Source organism: Dendrobium catenatum, unplaced genomic scaffold (assembly GCF_001605985.2).
Source record: "Dendrobium catenatum unplaced genomic scaffold, ASM160598v2 fragScaff_scaffold_1398, whole genome shotgun sequence".
Lineage (NCBI taxonomy): Eukaryota > Viridiplantae > Streptophyta > Magnoliopsida > Asparagales > Orchidaceae > Dendrobium > Dendrobium catenatum.
Genome location: NW_021319860.1, coordinates 973793 through 991294, shown reverse-complemented (window position 1 = coordinate 991294; position 17502 = coordinate 973793). Strand labels below are relative to the sequence as shown.

Below are 17502 nucleotides of genomic sequence, written 5' to 3'. Positions count from 1 at the left end.
TCGACCACAAGAATCCTTTTTCTCCATTGTGCCCTGTTAGAAGTTAAATTCTCATTTAAATCTAATAAAGAAAGGTCATTCTAATATTCTCTAACCAAGTCTTTTTATGTCTACCTCTACCTTTCTTAACATAAGTCAAATCTAATATATATACTTTTATAACCAGGTCATCTTAAGGCCACCTTATTATATGACCAAACCATCGAGGGCGACTCTCTCTAATCTTATTTTCCACTGGAGCTACTCCAACCTTTGCTATGTCCTAGGGAATTTTATTGACTTAGGATGATTATTTGTCTAAAAGGATAAGCTAAGCTAAATTTAGCTAACAAAGGGGTTTTATATTTCGCCACTCAAGATTTAAGCTATTGGAAAACTTATGAGCTTTGGTCATGATAGTAATTTATTTGTGTCATTTTGCGAAAAAATCATTTGACAGAGGACCATGATTATAATTGTTATCTAATGGTGTCATTTGGGATAAAATCACTTGATTCGAGGACATGTGTCACATTTTTATTGTTATGAGAAAGGGGTATAAATGAGTAAAGTCAAGTTTGAGTCACAATTAACTTGAGCTTGACTAGTGTGTTCAATGATGCTCGAACTTGAGCTCGAGCCCAGCTTTCCAGAATATAACGAGCTCAAGCTCGACTCATGAGGGCGAGCTAGAACCGACAACGGGTGGTCATTGGAGTACATAGTGACAATAGTCCACTAGAGGATTATGTGACGATAGCTCACTAGATTGGAGCTCGCGCAGGAACTCGCTGGAGGATGTAGCGATGGTAGCTCGTAGCCTCGTAGGAGGATGCTGAAGTTAGGTTTTTTGCATGTGAATAATACTTAGTTTAGGAAGATGATAAGAATTTGAAATCATAGTAGCACAAACATCTGTTGGAATGATGGTGCAAATCATAGCTGTTCACTTGATTCTCTAGATAATATTATAGTCACTATCTCTACCAACTTCATCGCTATTGTTAGCTAAAAACAATATCTCTGATCATTACCCTTGAAAGTTATGATATTTTATTCTCATAGGTATTTTGTTGCTATAAATAGAGCCTATTGTATAAAAACTTATATCAATAAATACCTTTTTCAAGCCTTTACAACTATACATTAAAAGCTGTTCGCAGGTTTTTCTTTTCTTAATGTATAACATATGGTCTTGCTTGCCTTTCTTTTGGAATGTGATATGAAAAATTGCAAGACAAAAGTGACAATTAAGTCAGACAAGAATTGAGTAGACTATTATTATCAATTGAATGGGCCTAATTCATTATTATTAATCAAGCCTCTAGATGAGCTAACAAGCTAAGTCAAGTCAAGATCGAGCTAACAAGCTAAGTCAAGTCAAGATCGAGCTCGTATGCTATATGAGCTTGAATTTGAGCTTGAGCTCAAACCCATGGCTCGATGAGCTTGACTTGTGAGCTCGTAAACTAGTTGAGTTCAAGCCGGCTCTCGATTCGGCTTAGCTGTCTTACTCCCCTAGCATGAGAACTTTTGAGAATGACTATATAAATACACCTGATATGTCATTAGTTTTTGATGAGATATTAAAATTTACATTCAACAAACTATTGCGGAGGATAGATGGATTATTCCTCCTGGATTTAAGCGATAATTTTATTTTGAATATTTTTTATCATTTTTTAATTATGTATTTTTATCTTGACATGGCCCCGAAAAGATCTGCATTAAAATTTTGAGGCATTTTGAAAATAAAGTTTCCCTTTGGTTGAGATTAATTGTTAACATGACCATCATTCGGGTGAGATGTTTTCAAAAATTATATTTATAATTTGAGAGTTTGAATTTTAAAAATAGAACTGTTTGGTTATAATGTGCGATAGTCATGCCCACCATAGGGGTGCCTTGCTTGAACTTGATTGCTTTGATTGATGTCAACTCTATCTTCTTGCTTATAGAGAATTGTATTTGAATATTAACTTTGCAAGAGCTACCATATAAGTAGGGTGACTTCGAGAGTTTACTTTTTGAAATGAATGTTATTCGTAAGAGGCTTTGTATTTCTAACGCAAATGTGAAATAAAACATCTTTGTAAGTTTTGCAATGGTATGCTCATTCATGAATTTACCTATTCATGATGAGAGTAGAATGTAATATAATTCTGTGTTATATTTGAAATTTATTCCTCGAACATACCTCATGGGATTTATGACTTATCGACTCCGGTCATTGTGACGTGAAGGCTCGGACATGAAATATGGGATGATGGCTTGCTCAAGAGTATTGTATGTTATAGGCAAGGTGGCTTGCTCAAGAGTAGAATTTAATATGGGATGGTGGCTTGCTCAAGAGTAGAATTTAATATATTTCTTATAGGCAAGGTGACTTGCTCGAGAGTGTTGTACAAAATATTGATGAATTTGATTTTAAAAGGGGGTTTGCATTCTTTTTGAAAATAATCTCATCTTTTTGAGCTGTTATATGTTATTTAAACAACTGCATGCTCTTGAGGCAGGAAAAATTTGAATTCATTTTATTTTCAATCCGTTCAACATTCTTAGACTTTAAGTTCAAACATTTAGCACAGTTGTTGGAGCACATGCATATTAATTTGATTTTTGCAGGCTTGCACATTTTTCAATGCACTTGTTTGATACATTTGTATACTTTTGAAGGCGTTTGAATAATTTTCGAGGTGTTGTATTTGAGTTTAAGGTTGCATTGCCAAGCACAAGCAAGACTTGAACTTATCTGGATTTAAAAATTTGTGCGATTGTTTATTAGGGGTCTTAAATTTATATAGATTTGAAATGTTTACATGAATATCATGTCGTTAAGGCGTGCAAAAACTTCATTTTGAGTTAGAAAAAAACGCCTTCTTTCTGTTTGCTTGTATGTTTTGTTGATCCGATGGTAGGTGACATGAGTTAGAACATTATCCCATTGTTTGAAATGGGGCATCTTTCCTTTACATGTGATTGGATTTGGTTTCGAATTGCATACAAATCCAAAGATCCCTAAGAAATGTTCATTCAGGAATCAGGCATCTTTTTTTTACATTGCATAAACTTATAAGGCCAGACCTTGATGCAATCCACATCAATACTGGCTACAGAAAAATCAAGGCGAAGTAACCCAGCAATGGTTCCATCCAGTGCTACTGGAATTCCAGCCATGTCACCGTGGGTGCCAATTCTTTCTCCAGCATTTCCACCAAGATACAGTGGTAATTGTCATAAATTTAGAAACTGCTTTATTTTCAATTTAGATATGTCGCTTGCTTACTTTACTCTTTCAGGCCCTGCTGCAAGTCCCGTCCATAAAAGGATTCATCATGCAATTCCACCAACCTTTCCTCCTATGCAAGGTGGAATTCTATAACTCTTAATGCATGCATAGCCTATCTTCTCTATATCCTGAAACTTGTGAATTTTTGTGTGCATTGGCGAGTTAGGTTACAAGTCATTTTATCAATGTTTTGCAAGCCATTTTATAGTGCCTGTCTTGGTTGATTGAATGTCTTTTTGTTTATGCAGAAAACTGTGAGGGAATCTCCTGCTCTGATCCTCTCACTCGGACTCCAATTGGTTCACCTTGTGGTTGTGTATTCCCTATAACAGTTGTTATTGACGTAGGACTAGCCCCAGTTCTATTATTTCCTCAGATAGCAGAGCTTGAAATTGAGGTTGCAGCTGGTACACACCTGAAACAAAGTCAAGTGAGAATCATGGGTGCTGATGCTAGCGTCCATGGTCAAGACAAGACAACGGTCACAATTTATTTGGTACCATTGGGTGAAAAGTTTGACAAAATGACTGCTTTACTTATTTATGATTGGTTTTGGCAGAAGAAGGTTCGAATAAATGCATCCATTTTTGGTGATTACGAAGCATTATTCGTTCATTACCCTGGTAATGTCATATATCTGAATTTATTTTTCTGTTCATAGCCAAGTTCATCCCCAAGTTTTTTTTTTTAGTTATAAGAGCATTGCTTCAGGGCTTCCTTCCGCTCCACCATCCATACATCGGGGATCCTCTGTCATGATTCCGGCTGGAAGTCAACAACTTCCACTAACAGCAAATGTACCTACTGTCAGGCAGCAGAAGATTGATATTAGAGTAATTGTTCTCGTTGCACTATCTACGTTGTTACTCATGTCACTTTGCATTGGAGTGATTTTAATAATCCTTAAGTTGAAGAAACTTGGACAACCACTTGCTACTTCTCAATCTGTGGTTGGCCCGTCAATGACCAAGACATCAGGTAAAATATGCTCAAGCTTAGTCAATTTTATTTGCATAGTTGTGTGCTTTCCATGGGTGAGCTTGGAATTGAAAGTGTCTTATAAAAAATAATGGTGCATTCTTGGTACCCTCTGGTTAAGTTTAAATAGCATTCCTTTAGAGCTTCATTCATTTTCGCTCAGCTTAATGCTTAGATTTATGAGCCAAGGGCTTTGATTTGGTTTTCAGTCATGTTAAATAAGTCTTGATATATAAGTTTGATCTTTCAGACTTATTGAACTTTGGATTTGTATGCTGACTTGGCTTTTGGAGTTGGTTGAATAAACAAGGCAGCTTGACCTTTAGCTTGTTGAGGGGTAATTAACCATAGGGACTAGTCTTATTCAAAAGTTCTTTCTCGTTATTGGGAGGGGTAATTAACCATAGGGGTTTGCGTCTATGAGAAACCAAAACTCATATCATAAAGTCCTTGCAAAATAAGGGTGAAATCTCTGGGTAGTGTCTCATCGAAAATTTCAATATGCCTTTTAAAAATTTATCCTGAAATTTAAATCTATTAAAACTCTCCCGTCAACAAAAGAAGGCATGGAGAGGTCAGGGCACAATTTTTCGGAGCCCAAAATTTCAGATTAAAGTAAAATAATAATTTGTACAATATCCAAATGGACAAAATTATATCATATAGCATGTAGATAAAGATTTCAACATAAAAACATTAAAACAATGTGTAGGCCATCAAAATATATAATTTTATTTCTGCTTATCAATTTAGTACATCTCCTACGTTTAGATCCTTCAGCTTGATGATCTGATTTTTATGGAGATTATTTATCTTAATTTTTTTTTGTCATTTAACTATTTGCCTATGTCATTAGTTAATTTATTTTGAGAATTTAGAATAGCTATCATCACAATATCATGATTCTAATTTTTTTAGGATCTTTTAGAATTTGTAAGAGGAGTCTTTTCATGTTTAATATGATAAAAAAAATGAAAACATAAAACAAAATTTAGTCAACATTAAATAAATGTCCCCAACCATACCCCTTTCTAAGCCTTAAGGATCTATAGCACATCCTATCCTGAGGATTCAACAAACCATGCTTTAAGAATTTGACATCAATAACTCTTATGATTTACTTGATTTTATATTATCAAAAAAAGAAAAAAAAGGTTGATAAGTTTATAAGCATTACATAATTTATCAATTACAATGAAATGCAAAATTTTGCTTTAAATTATATATTTTTCATTTTATTTTTTAAATATTATTTTATTGTCATCCTAAAATTGTCCACCCTTAAATGACAGGCTGGTTCTGCCTCTGCTTGTGTATGTGTTTTCATTTTGAGCAGCTACCTATGTTACTTTCTGCCTTCCCCGTGTTTCTAGCACTTTCAGAACAGTTGTGCTCATTACCCGAATTGGCCTTTTATCTGCTGTCCTTATGCATCTGTCACACTCATGACTTTCATAAATTAAACAATCACCATATGTTTATTTCCTTGTATTTAACTTTTTGGTTATCACTTGTACGTTTTTGATCATCTTAACTTTCACTTTTTATTGACAGCTTCACGGTGCTCACGATATGATAACAACATTTTGAAATTGCAGACCTTTTAAACATTGAGCATGTCTTCTAAGGTTTTTCTTGGTTTCATTAAGTTAGCGAGCTTTAATAGGTTGCAATGTCTATGTTATGATACAGGAGCTCCGTCTATGATTCCAAGCAGTGCAGTGAGTTCAACGTTTCGGTCCATTTCCACCCTGGCCACTTATCTGCCTTCAGTGAAGACATTTTCTTTTGCTGAACTTGAGAAGGCTACCGATGGTTTCTGTTCTGGGAAAATATTGGGTGAAGGTGGCTTTGGTTGTGTTTACCATGGAATTTTGGAGGATCAAAATGAGGTTGCTGTGAAACTGCTCCGCGGGAATGAGCAAAATGGTGACCATGAGTTTATTGTAGAAGTGCAATTGCTTAGTCGGCTGCACCACCGTAATCTAGTCAAGCTGATCGGTGTGTGCATTGAAGAGCATAATCGTGGTTTGGTTTATGAGCTTGTCCGCAATGGAAGTGTGGAGTCCCATCTGCATGGTATTATCCTCTTTCGTAGTTCACTTCTGCCCATGAAAGCTTCCAACGTAGTTAAACTCCTTATTTCTCTAATATTAATTAGTTGGACTCAGCGTGCCGTCCATATTGATTTCCAAAACTATTTTGGTTTCCTTCCATGGATTCTGCATCTTATTTGACTTTATGTTTTGTTGGCATACTTCAAGGCACGAAAAGAAGTCCGTTTGATTTTCATGTCTTAAGGTTTCTGATACTAATGTTGCTTCGGTTGAAGCGTTTCAATATTTCTTTTACTGTAAGTATTTTCAAATCATTGATGAAATGGTGATTAACTGATTGTTGTGGACGGATGATCCATCTAGTAAAACATACATGGTTTATTGAAGTGCTAATTTCACTGCTTGTCGTTTGTCAATTTTCATCATTTCATATTCTTGTGTATCTAATTATTCATTCTTATTTAATATAGAGGGTTGGTGAAGGATGATAGTACCGAAATGATGGTGTTTAATCACAGAACAACGAAGGATTAGAAGAGAAAAAGTGAATATGAGGAAGAGAAAACTCCTTGAACAAAATTGGTAGAGAGGTAGAAAAAACTCCGCATACACAATTTGGATCAATGGAGAAGTTTCAATTTCATTCATCAATCAAATTTGTACAAAATAAGTTGGCCACTCTCATCTTTATGGATTGCAAACCAAATTTCTTCTTTTCTCGCAACTTTCTCATTTCCTCATTGAAAATCTATGCCAATTTTGTGTCCCTGTTAGGCCGCATAGGTCAGCATTCTTTCTCTTTGATACCTGCCCATTCTCCTTCTCCCGCTTTCACTACCCTCAAGTTTTTGGCTGAACCCTCAATTTGATCCCCATTGCAGCCATCTATCCTAGTATCCATTGTTTCGCAAGGCTCTTCCTACTTCCGCACCTTCAAAAACTATTCCTCTTACTCACCCTTCTTGTTTCTATGCAAATATTTGTTTATGGGTTGAATGATTTAAGATTGCATTAGTCTTTAGCCAATCATTTCTCTTCATTTTTTCATCATGATTTAGTAATACCGCATCCTGAGCATTTATCCATATATCAAGTAAAACCTACTCTCAACTCCAGTGAGGAAATCTTTGAGCTTCTTAGGCCTCTCTGTTCTTCTATTGTTGCTAAATTCTCATTTGTTTGTCCAAACCTGACGGTTGTTTGCAAATTTATGCTGATTTATACTTGGTTGGTGACCATTTTGTTGGGTTCTCCTTGTCATGTCATTTTAGTACTATCCTTACAGGTAGACTACACCATATTTTCTCTCTCGGATGTCCTACTATATTGCTGGCTACTTGATTCATATGATAAAATGATATCCCCATTTTTAGTCTTCCATGGAACCATCTATCGCGTCAGTTTAGATTGAATTTCTTAGCTTCATTTATATTATTTCAACTAATCCATTTTATATTCTTTGGATTCAATTTTTGACAAACATTTGCAAGTGGATAATGCTACTACTTGTCTTTCTCGGTTTTTTATGATTAGTGTTTTGGTTTAGTTAGATGTTACTTCTTAGTTTGAAAAGGAGGTTTGGAATGGCTCATCGGCTTGCTAATATTTGCAAAGGGTTAAATTTAAAAGAATCTTATCATATTGTTGATCCTGCAAAATTATTCGGCATAATTTCTTTGAATGCTTCAAGGCTTATCTAGATTCAAGGAAATTTAACTATCAGGTGCAAGAGTTAAATCAAATGATTATATCTAACCTTCTGCCACTTAGGTGGCCACTCCTATATTAGATCAGGTTGACAATAAGAACTTTGAACTAGTTTTAGATTTTCTATTGGAATTATTGGTCAATAATACGATCGGGTCAAATAAGTTGATATTGATGATCATGATTCTCAACAACCTTATGATTCATATAAGAGCATTCTGAGTGTTAATACTTCGGAGAATTTGACTTATTAAAACTTATTTACCAAATGAATTAGGAATTGAAAAAAAAAATCTAATATTCCTACCCCATATTTACTGGTATTCATGCAAGGTGGTCCAAAAAAGTCATTTTTTAAAATTTTTATGTTCGTTACCAGACAATCATGTAAGATTGTTCTTATCTTTATTATATTTAATAATATTAATATGCAGCAACAACAACATCAAGTCTTTATCCGTTTATATGGGGTCGACTACCTGAATCCTTTTTCTTCATGGTGTCCTATTAAGAGTTAAATTCTCATTTAAATCTAATGAAGAAGTCATTTCTAATATTTTCTAACTAAGTCTTTTTAGGTCCACCTCTACCTTTCTTAACTTAAGCCAAATCTAATACATCTAATTTCCTGACCGACTCATCCGAAGATTGTCTTTTATGTGACCAAACCATCTAAGACGACTCTCTCTAACACACTTCTCTTGGAACTGCATTATATGTTTTTTAAAATCAATATCTTATTTAGATTCTCCTTACTCGCTATATGCTTCTCCATCAAACCTCTCAAAAAATGTATAGCTTCCATAATGGACTTACCTGACATGAATCCAAACTGTTTTTGAAAAACATTAATATCATGTCGTAATCTACACTTAATTACTCTCTCCTATAGTTTTAATGTATGACATGCTAACTTAATTTTTCTATAATTTGCACACTCTTGTGCATCATTTTTATTCTTAAAAATAGTAACCAACACACTCTTCCACTCATCTGAAATTTTTGTCTTCAAAATAATATTAAAAACTTTTAAGCCAAGAAAAGCATTTTCACGCCTCTATCATTGCTTTTGCACACTTCATTTTCTTTAAAGCCTTTCTAACTTTAATTTTATTAATACGATATTAAAAATAAAAATATATATTTTCGTTTAGGATGCTAAAGTTATTAAAGTCACTCGTATTTTGACAATATTTATTGAAAAAAATATTTAAATATCTCATCCCCTTATATTGAATATCCTTTTCTAAAAAAATATTTTTTGATTTTCATTTTTAATACACTTCACTTGAACTAGATTTTTATTACTTCTATCTCTTTGCTTGACTAACGCATACTTATATCTTTCGTTCTTATTAGTATCTAATATATTATATAAATTACTAAAAGGTGCAGCATATATTATTTTTTTAGACACCCTACGGGCCCCTTTATAACTTTATCAATTTTCTAAGCTTTTACATCTAAATCAATTTTTAGAACAAAACTTTTTTTCCTAATTTTTCTTGCACATTTTGATTCAACCACCAACTAATTTTATTATTAGAATTTTTTTGTTTTAACACTCCAAGTACATACTTCATAACATTATTAATATCAATAGCAATTTTTTTCCCACATAACATTAGCTTTTCATTAACAATCAAAATTTTGAGATTTTGAATTTTACTTTCACAAATATTTTTATTGACATTCTTTTAATGGCCTCCTCTAATCCTATGATAATATTATATTTTATTTTTTATATTTCACGTCTTTTATCTTAAAGTGCAAAACTAATAAGTGATATTGGGTACATAAACTTTTATTTGTAATGGTTTTACAATCTTTGCCATCTAAATGATTTATTTTTCTTATAAAAAATAATCAAATTTGAATTTTATTATATCCATTCTTATAATTGATGAGATGCTCCTCTCTTTTATTAAATAAGAAATTAACAATTAAAAAATTATATGCTAAAGCAAAGTTTAATATAGTTTTACCACCTTCATTAGTTGCTTAAAACTAATAGTCACTATGAATGCTTTCAAAATCTTCTATCATTCTACTAATATGCTCATTTAAATCTCCTCTTATAAAAACTCTTTTTTTAAAAGATATCATTTGAATTTATTCTTCTAAGTCATTTCAAAATTTTAATTTTGAATATTTATTCAAACCTATTTGAGGAGCATAAGTATTGTAATATTAATAATCTTAGTATCAATAACAATCTTTAAAACTATAATTTTATCTCCAATTTTATTAATTTTTAGAGCATTGTCCTTCAAACTCTTATCTATAATCATACATACGCCTTTTCTAGCATGTCTTATATTTGAATTCCATAGTTTCAATTTTAAATTATCAATCACTTTAGTTTTTTTTAAACTCATTTAGTTTCCTGAATACATAGAATATTTATTTTTCTATTACTTATAATATTTGTTAATTTCATTAATTTACCTGTAAGAGAATCAATATTCCAAGCTTTTATCTTGATTCTAGTTTTATTGACTAGCTTTTTTGCCCACATTATCCATGATGTGAGAACCCTTACTTATTTAACAATTCACTCGGGTGCCGGTGCAGCGACTCTTGCACACTTTTCACTATATTTAGCCTATGCAAAAAATCATTTTCAGGCACGTCGTAGCATTAACACAGTGTATTAAATGATTCATATCATGATTATTCGACATGTTTTACGTTGGTTGTTAACTATTTTACACAACCCATTTTTCTCATCCAAAGCTTGGAACCTAATAACGTCAATGTTATGTTTATAATCTTCATATGAAAAATAATAATTAGTGCGTTTACATGCTTACACATAGACTTGCAACCGCATCATATATTTATGATTTTTCAATCCTTTATAAATTTATTATACATAGTTTGCCTATTTTATTGTTGTTAATAAGGTGAAGGTTTCATCCATCTAATGTGAAGGTTTCATCCATCTAATGGGGTTTGATGACCCTTATGAAGGTCATCACTCGATGTACTATTGACATTTACATCTACTCACTCAGACATAGTTAATTATATATCATGCCATGACCAATTGCTATGACAATTATTTTATAAGTAATATAACAAAGTCTTTTTTTATATATAGGTTTTAATATTAACATTAGCAAATTTTGTGTCATATCAGCAACAACAATATCAAGACTTTATCTTACTCTACGGGTCGTCTGCATGAATCCTTTCTTCATTGTGTCTTGTTAAGAGTTGAATACTTTTTAAAATCTAATTAAAAAAGGTCATTTCTAATATTTTCTAACCAAGTTTTTTTAGGTATACCTCTATCTCTCTTAACATAGGTCAAATCTAATACATCTACTATGATAACCGATTCATCAGAAGGCCGACATTTTATGTGACCAAATCATTTAAGGCGAATCTCTCTAATCTTATCTGCCACTGGAGCTACTCCAACCTTTTCACGTATATGCTCATTTTGCATTCTATCTCTAAGAGTAAAGTGACTCATCCACATAAGCATCCTCATCTCTGCAACACTTAACTTAATTGTATGCTTCTCTTTTAATGGACAACATTCTATGCCATAAGCATTGTAGGTTCATCACCATCTTATAAAAATTTACCTTAAGTTTGAGGGATACTTTTCTATCACACAATAGGCCCGAAGCAGTCCTTCACTTCAACGATTCAACTTGAATTATACTAATAATATCCTCATCTATTTCACCATTACTCTGGATAATAGACATGAGATATCTAAAACATATACTCTTATTAATGACTTGATTGCCCAAAGTCACAATCCCCCCTTTAGATATATTACTATTAAAATTACACTCAATGTTTTCGATTTTAAATTTACTCAAATAAAAATCTTTAGACTCTAATGTTGACCTCCATAATTAAAGTTTACCTTCAACTCCCTCTTTAGTCTTATCAACAAGAAGAATATTAACCAAGGTAAATTGAGTTACATTATCACATGCTCTATTCAAGATAAATAAACTTATGTAACAACTATCAAAGCAACACTAATCATGCATTAAATGACATGACGTCGTTATCATAAAACTTTACAAATGAATAAGGTAAAGCTAAAAAGTAAATATACTTTTAGTATCAACGATAATGCCCTAATAAAGATTGGTATATTTGTACTTCAATAAATAAAAATTACCAATCTCAAAAGGCATCACTCAAATTTAACAATCCATTAGCTCTAGAAATATAACCCTAGGCAAATGTCGACCAAAAATTTTAAAATAAAAATTCTACTCGCACATATATTTATAAACATGAGTTGAACTATAACCATCAACTAGTAAAATCAAATACATAGAATTTGGATTAGCCAAGTGCTAATAGTTTTTAATCTCAACTCTCCAAATAACCTAAATTAATCCATATTGTTAAGTATGAAGTTATGTGGCTTCCATTACCATTATCATAACAATAGCATGAGTTTGAGATCATTCCTAAAGCGTAAGATTAAGGAAATTTGGAGAGAACTATTGGAAATTTGAGAAAATAAATTGTTGAGGAACGAAGAAGTATAAAAGCATAATGAAGAAAAAAAAAAGATAATATAATTCTAAGGGGTGGCATTTTAACCCTTGAAACTGACATTGAAGATCACAGCTAAGGTGCGAAAGGGAAAGGACAAGTGTAGTTTGCTCTAGCTAGAGTCGATGAAGAGAAGGCTTGGTACTCTTGTTCTTTGAAGGAACATGATGAGCGAGGATTTGTTTCCAGCCATTTCTGACGTGAGCAAGTGCAAGGGGTGTATGCAAGAACCCTAAACAACTATCTCTTAAATAGCAAACCATAGAAAAAGTTAATGTGAAATCGGGACTCAAAGATGGTTGAGGCTGGGCATAAATGTCTTTTTACATATCCATTTCATTACAAATGGAATACCCAACTAGAATGAACAAAACGAAATTGTTGAGATAAAGCTAATAATGATGATTCTCTTAAGTGGGAGATTGGGAGTTCTATTTATAGATTATCATTTTGTTAGAACGCTGACAAAGCTTTTCATTTGCCATATTTATTTTTCTTATTCTTTCTTTTTGAAGTTTTGCCGAACCCAGTGGGATAAAGGCTTGATGTTGTTATTTCTTTTTGAAGTTTTGTTGAATTATCCCTGTTTATCCAATTATTTTAAATCATTAAAATATTATCCTCTCAATCTTCTCATTTAGCATAGAAAATCAGCAAGCATCACAGACTTGCCTGTGAAACTCCTGGGGTTGGTGATATTAGTTACAAAAATTTGTTGACTTTTAGTTCTATGCTTGTTTTTCAGGTGCTGATAGGAGCCTGCGACCTTTAAACTGGGAAGCAAGGATGAAGATTGCCCTGGGTGCAGCCAGAGCTCTTGCATACCTGCATGAGGACTCTGACCCTTGTATTATTCACCGTGATTTCAAGGCCAGCAATGTATTACTAGAAGAAGATTTCACACCAAGGGTTTCCGATTTTGGGTTGGCAAGGGAAGCATGTGATAGTAATCATATTTCCACTCGAGTCATGGGGACTTTTGGGTAATAGCTCAAATTCAACGCTATTTTATGTTATCAATGCATTCTCTTAGGAAAATTTCATTCAAAATAATTGAGTAATTGAACAGAAACCGCCATAGTTTGATGTCTTGATGAAAAAGAATAGCCTTTCTGAAGTTTGGTTGGGAAGTTATCAGCGTACTGTTATTTTTGAAATAGGGGTAAAGGTCCTCTTGCAGAAATTATTTCTTAATCTACTTCTAGTTTATTTTCCTCTGGCCTTTCTATTCTTGGTCTTTCTATCAACGCCTCATCCTTTCCTCTACTTCTTTAGTGCTTTGTTTCTTCTATCATTGATCTTGTTACCTGTCTCAGCAAGCTCTAGTGGTGATGGCCATATATCCCGAACCCAGATTTTAAAGCTTTGATTTTTTTTTTTAAGCTAACGTTGCAACCTAGGTACTATTGCTTATGCCATAAACTTATGTATCCACGTCTAGTTTTGCAAGAAATGATGCTTGGGCGGAAACATTAGCATTACTTGCATTACTTTCAGTGTTTCAACTATCCAGGCATCAATATGTGTTTAGCACCTAGGCTTAAAGCACGATTTTTATGACGAGGACATCCGACCATGAAGAGTTTAGCAGAGACGGGGCCGTCAATCTACGGCCACGATCGCACCACTTTATTTTTGAGTTATTAGTTGTATTTGATTTATTGTTGTTTATTTTCCGATTTTACCCTCACTTGATGGCGTAGGTGCTTGTGACCCCAGGGGACATTTTTGTCTTTTGTTTTATTATTGCACTTTGGACTATTTATAGCCTCCTCTTATTCTTGTGATGGTAAATGAAGATTATTATGAAAATTTTCAGTAAATTGTCTCTTATGAGCTTTGAGAGAGAGCTTTGGTGAGAACCCTAAGTGAGTGCAACGTAATACCCACCAAGCGCAGGAAGCGTTTGGGTTCGTGGTCTACCTTCTCCTCCGCTTCCTCCCCTTCCCCTTTCCCAACCGTCGGCACCCATCTCTTCCCCTCTCCATCTCGGCCAACCCCACATCCAAATCCTAACACTAGCCGCCGGTTTGAACTCCTCTACCATAGCCGCCGGTTACAAATCCCTAAAAGCCCCCTCTATAACCACCGGTCAAAACCCAACTCCCTCTCCTAGTCGCCGGCCCTAAGGCCTTTTCATCCTCCCTAGCTGCCGGCCAAACCAGCCCCACTTTCTCTCCTAGCCACCTCCCCTAAATCATCCTTTCCTCCTTAACCGGTGTCCAACCCTAAACCTTTCTCCTTCTAGCCAATTTAAAATTCAAATAGAATTGGCTTTAACCTCCTTTCCTAATTTGACCTTCTAAACCTAGCAATTAATAATTCCCATACATAAATCACCAATCAAGCTCTATCTATAGCTGCCGCCCCTCCCTCTTTCTCATATTTAATTATTACATCCCATTAAATCCTCAAATCAACCCCTTAACTCCCTATCAACCCTAACCTCCTTCCCCTTACCTCTTTTTCTATTATTTTCCCTCTTTTCTATGAAATTTATGTTGGCTGTCCAAAAATTTCAGCAAGATCATCTTGTTGTCCTGCCCTCCTAAAGACCACTCCTTACTGTCCAAGAACTTCGGGCATCCCATAGTTGTTGTCCAGATTTTTCTGGACATTGCTAGGCTGCTGCCCAGAAGATTTCAACAAGGGTAATTGGTTGTCCTGCTCTCCGGAAAGCCACTTCTTACTGCCCAAGAGTTACCATCCCCTCCTAGTAGCTGTCCACTCATATATGACTGATCCAGAACATGACCACGGGTTTGTTTACAATGATCAAGGGCAATTGGACATCCTCAAGTCTCCGTTCTTCGACATCATTTGGAGGTCGACTGTACCGTTGAAGATTACGTTGAAAGGATTATATTCTCTCTCGCCGGCGTTATCGACAAACAACTCTCTACTGCTCAGTGGCAAATCATTTCCAAATTCTGATAAAGTTGAAATTCTCCTTCAAGTCTTTGCTTTTCTAAGTCTTCCCTTTAATTTGTGACATCATAAAAGTTGTGCAACCTATCTTCGTTTAGCCTACATCAAGAGTTTGAGTGAGTGAATCCAATTAGTGCCTAATCTATATGTTAACATTATAACATAGGGATTTTCTTTGAACTCCTCCATGCTATGCTAATTGTAATTTGAACTGATTATTCATGATCTACCTTTTAACTTGTAATTTGGCCTAAGCTAGATTGCCTCTTTGTTGTTTTAATATTTGTTTAAATCGCTAAAAATAAACGTAATTATTATTGCTCTAATTAAATGACGTGTATTTTCAGCATTATATAATTACTCATATATTTAGTTCTACGTCATTTTGATATCAGAGCATGATTGCATTTAGGTGCCTACTAGGAAATTTTGTCTGCATCTAAACGGCATCCTGCACATATTAAAATTTACTTGCCTGTTAGCATATTAAATTCTTTCCTACTTGCATGTTGCCACTAATGACTAGCGTAGGACTTCAATCTTTCAAAGTTACATCAAAATTAAGGATAAAATGATGCGGAGCATTTTAAGCTTGTTGCATGCTAGAAAATACGCGGCGGTAGAGTTTGTAAATTCGCGTCCTAGCGTTACACGTATATTTAACACACAAACAGGAAGATAAAAGAACACCAGGATTTGTACGTGGAAAACCCAAAAAAGGAATAACCACGGGGCCTTGCCCAGTTGTAAAATTCCACTTGCGTTTTTGTAAATTACAAGAAACTGATTCGCCCCGCAAATTGGGACAATCAGATTACAACTTGAAGCAAATTGACAAAGTTTGCAGAATCCCGTCGTTTCCCGAAAATCTGGCAGAGTTCCGGCGTATTCAGGCGGCGGGAAGATCTCCGGCGGTGGTCGAGGAGGAGAGGAATCGCCTTTTCCCCTTTTCCTTCTTCTTCTCTTCTTCTTCTCTTCTTCTTCTTTCTCTTAACTTGAGTCCCTTTGGTGTAGAATGAGGGCTCTATTTATAGTTTTTCTGGAGTGGCATAGCCCATAAATAGGCGTGAGATCAGGGGCGAATTGGAAGTGTTTTGAATGGACGGTCGATATCAAATCCTTTGATCATGCACCGTTCGTTGGGCATTTGAAGGCCTTAATGATGTCGGAATTCGGCGATCTTGGGCTCGTTGGATTCGTCTCGTCGAGCCGTTCGATTCGAGTATAAGCTCGTCAAAATCGGAGACTGTTTGGTAACTCAAATAGCGGTTTGAACCTTCCAACAGCGCTTTGAGCCCTTGATTCGGACTCATTTGGGCTCGGATTGGGTTGATCTTGGTGTCGTTGGGTTCGTATTTTCGAGACGCTCAATTCAACTATAAGCTTGCTGAAATCGGAGTTCGGGGGCTCCCAAAATTAATTTTTGAAGTTTCCAACTAGCTTTTGCCTCGAGATTCGTGCCCGATCAAGATAATTTTTGGAGTATGTATCAAAGCTTAAAGTAATCCTTATGATATCCTATCTAGTTTGTTATAAGTTTTCTAGAATCTTCTAAGATTCTCTAGGTTTTCCTTACTTTGGCATTATATATAGGGAATGTGTAAGAGGAGAAAAGCATTGAATGATATATCATTCTCTTTGAAGCTTAGAAAGCTTGTGTTTGTTTTGGTTTCCCTGGATTGGGATTAAATCCTTCTTGCAGGTCAATTCTTCCGACGATCCACTACATCAATTGGTATCAGAGCCTGGAGCTTGCGAAGATCGATGAACTGCAGAAGAAGGTCGGCTGTCGACGGCGATCGAAGTCGAAGAATTAGAACGGTGGTCGACGACGATTGACACCAACGAAGGAGAGCTATCGACGATGAACGAAGCATCATAGCATTCTATCATGATCGAATAGACGAAAACCTTCGGGCAATAAGGAGAATGCGAATGTTGTCGGCAACCATACCAAGGTATTCGTCTTCGCCTTCCCTCTTCTCCTCCGCTTCCCGCAAAGGGTTCCGAAATCAACCGATTGTGGTT

The 17502-nt window shown here is 34.8% G+C and overlaps 1 protein-coding gene across 1 annotated transcript in view; it reads left to right on the top strand.

The window, feature by feature from the left end:
• The window catches only part of LOC110097367 (receptor-like serine/threonine-protein kinase ALE2), a 33074-nt gene that overhangs the window by 8314 nt on the left and 7258 nt on the right, over nt 1-17502 (top strand). Inside the window, exons 2-7 of the mRNA XM_020823708.2 lie at nt 3096-3206; nt 3279-3347; nt 3517-3891; nt 3980-4246; nt 5939-6325; nt 13292-13529. Coding sequence (XP_020679367.1) covers nt 3096-3206; nt 3279-3347; nt 3517-3891; nt 3980-4246; nt 5939-6325; nt 13292-13529 — 1447 coding nt within the window. The remainder of the gene's footprint in view (nt 1-3095; nt 3207-3278; nt 3348-3516; nt 3892-3979; nt 4247-5938; nt 6326-13291; nt 13530-17502) is intronic.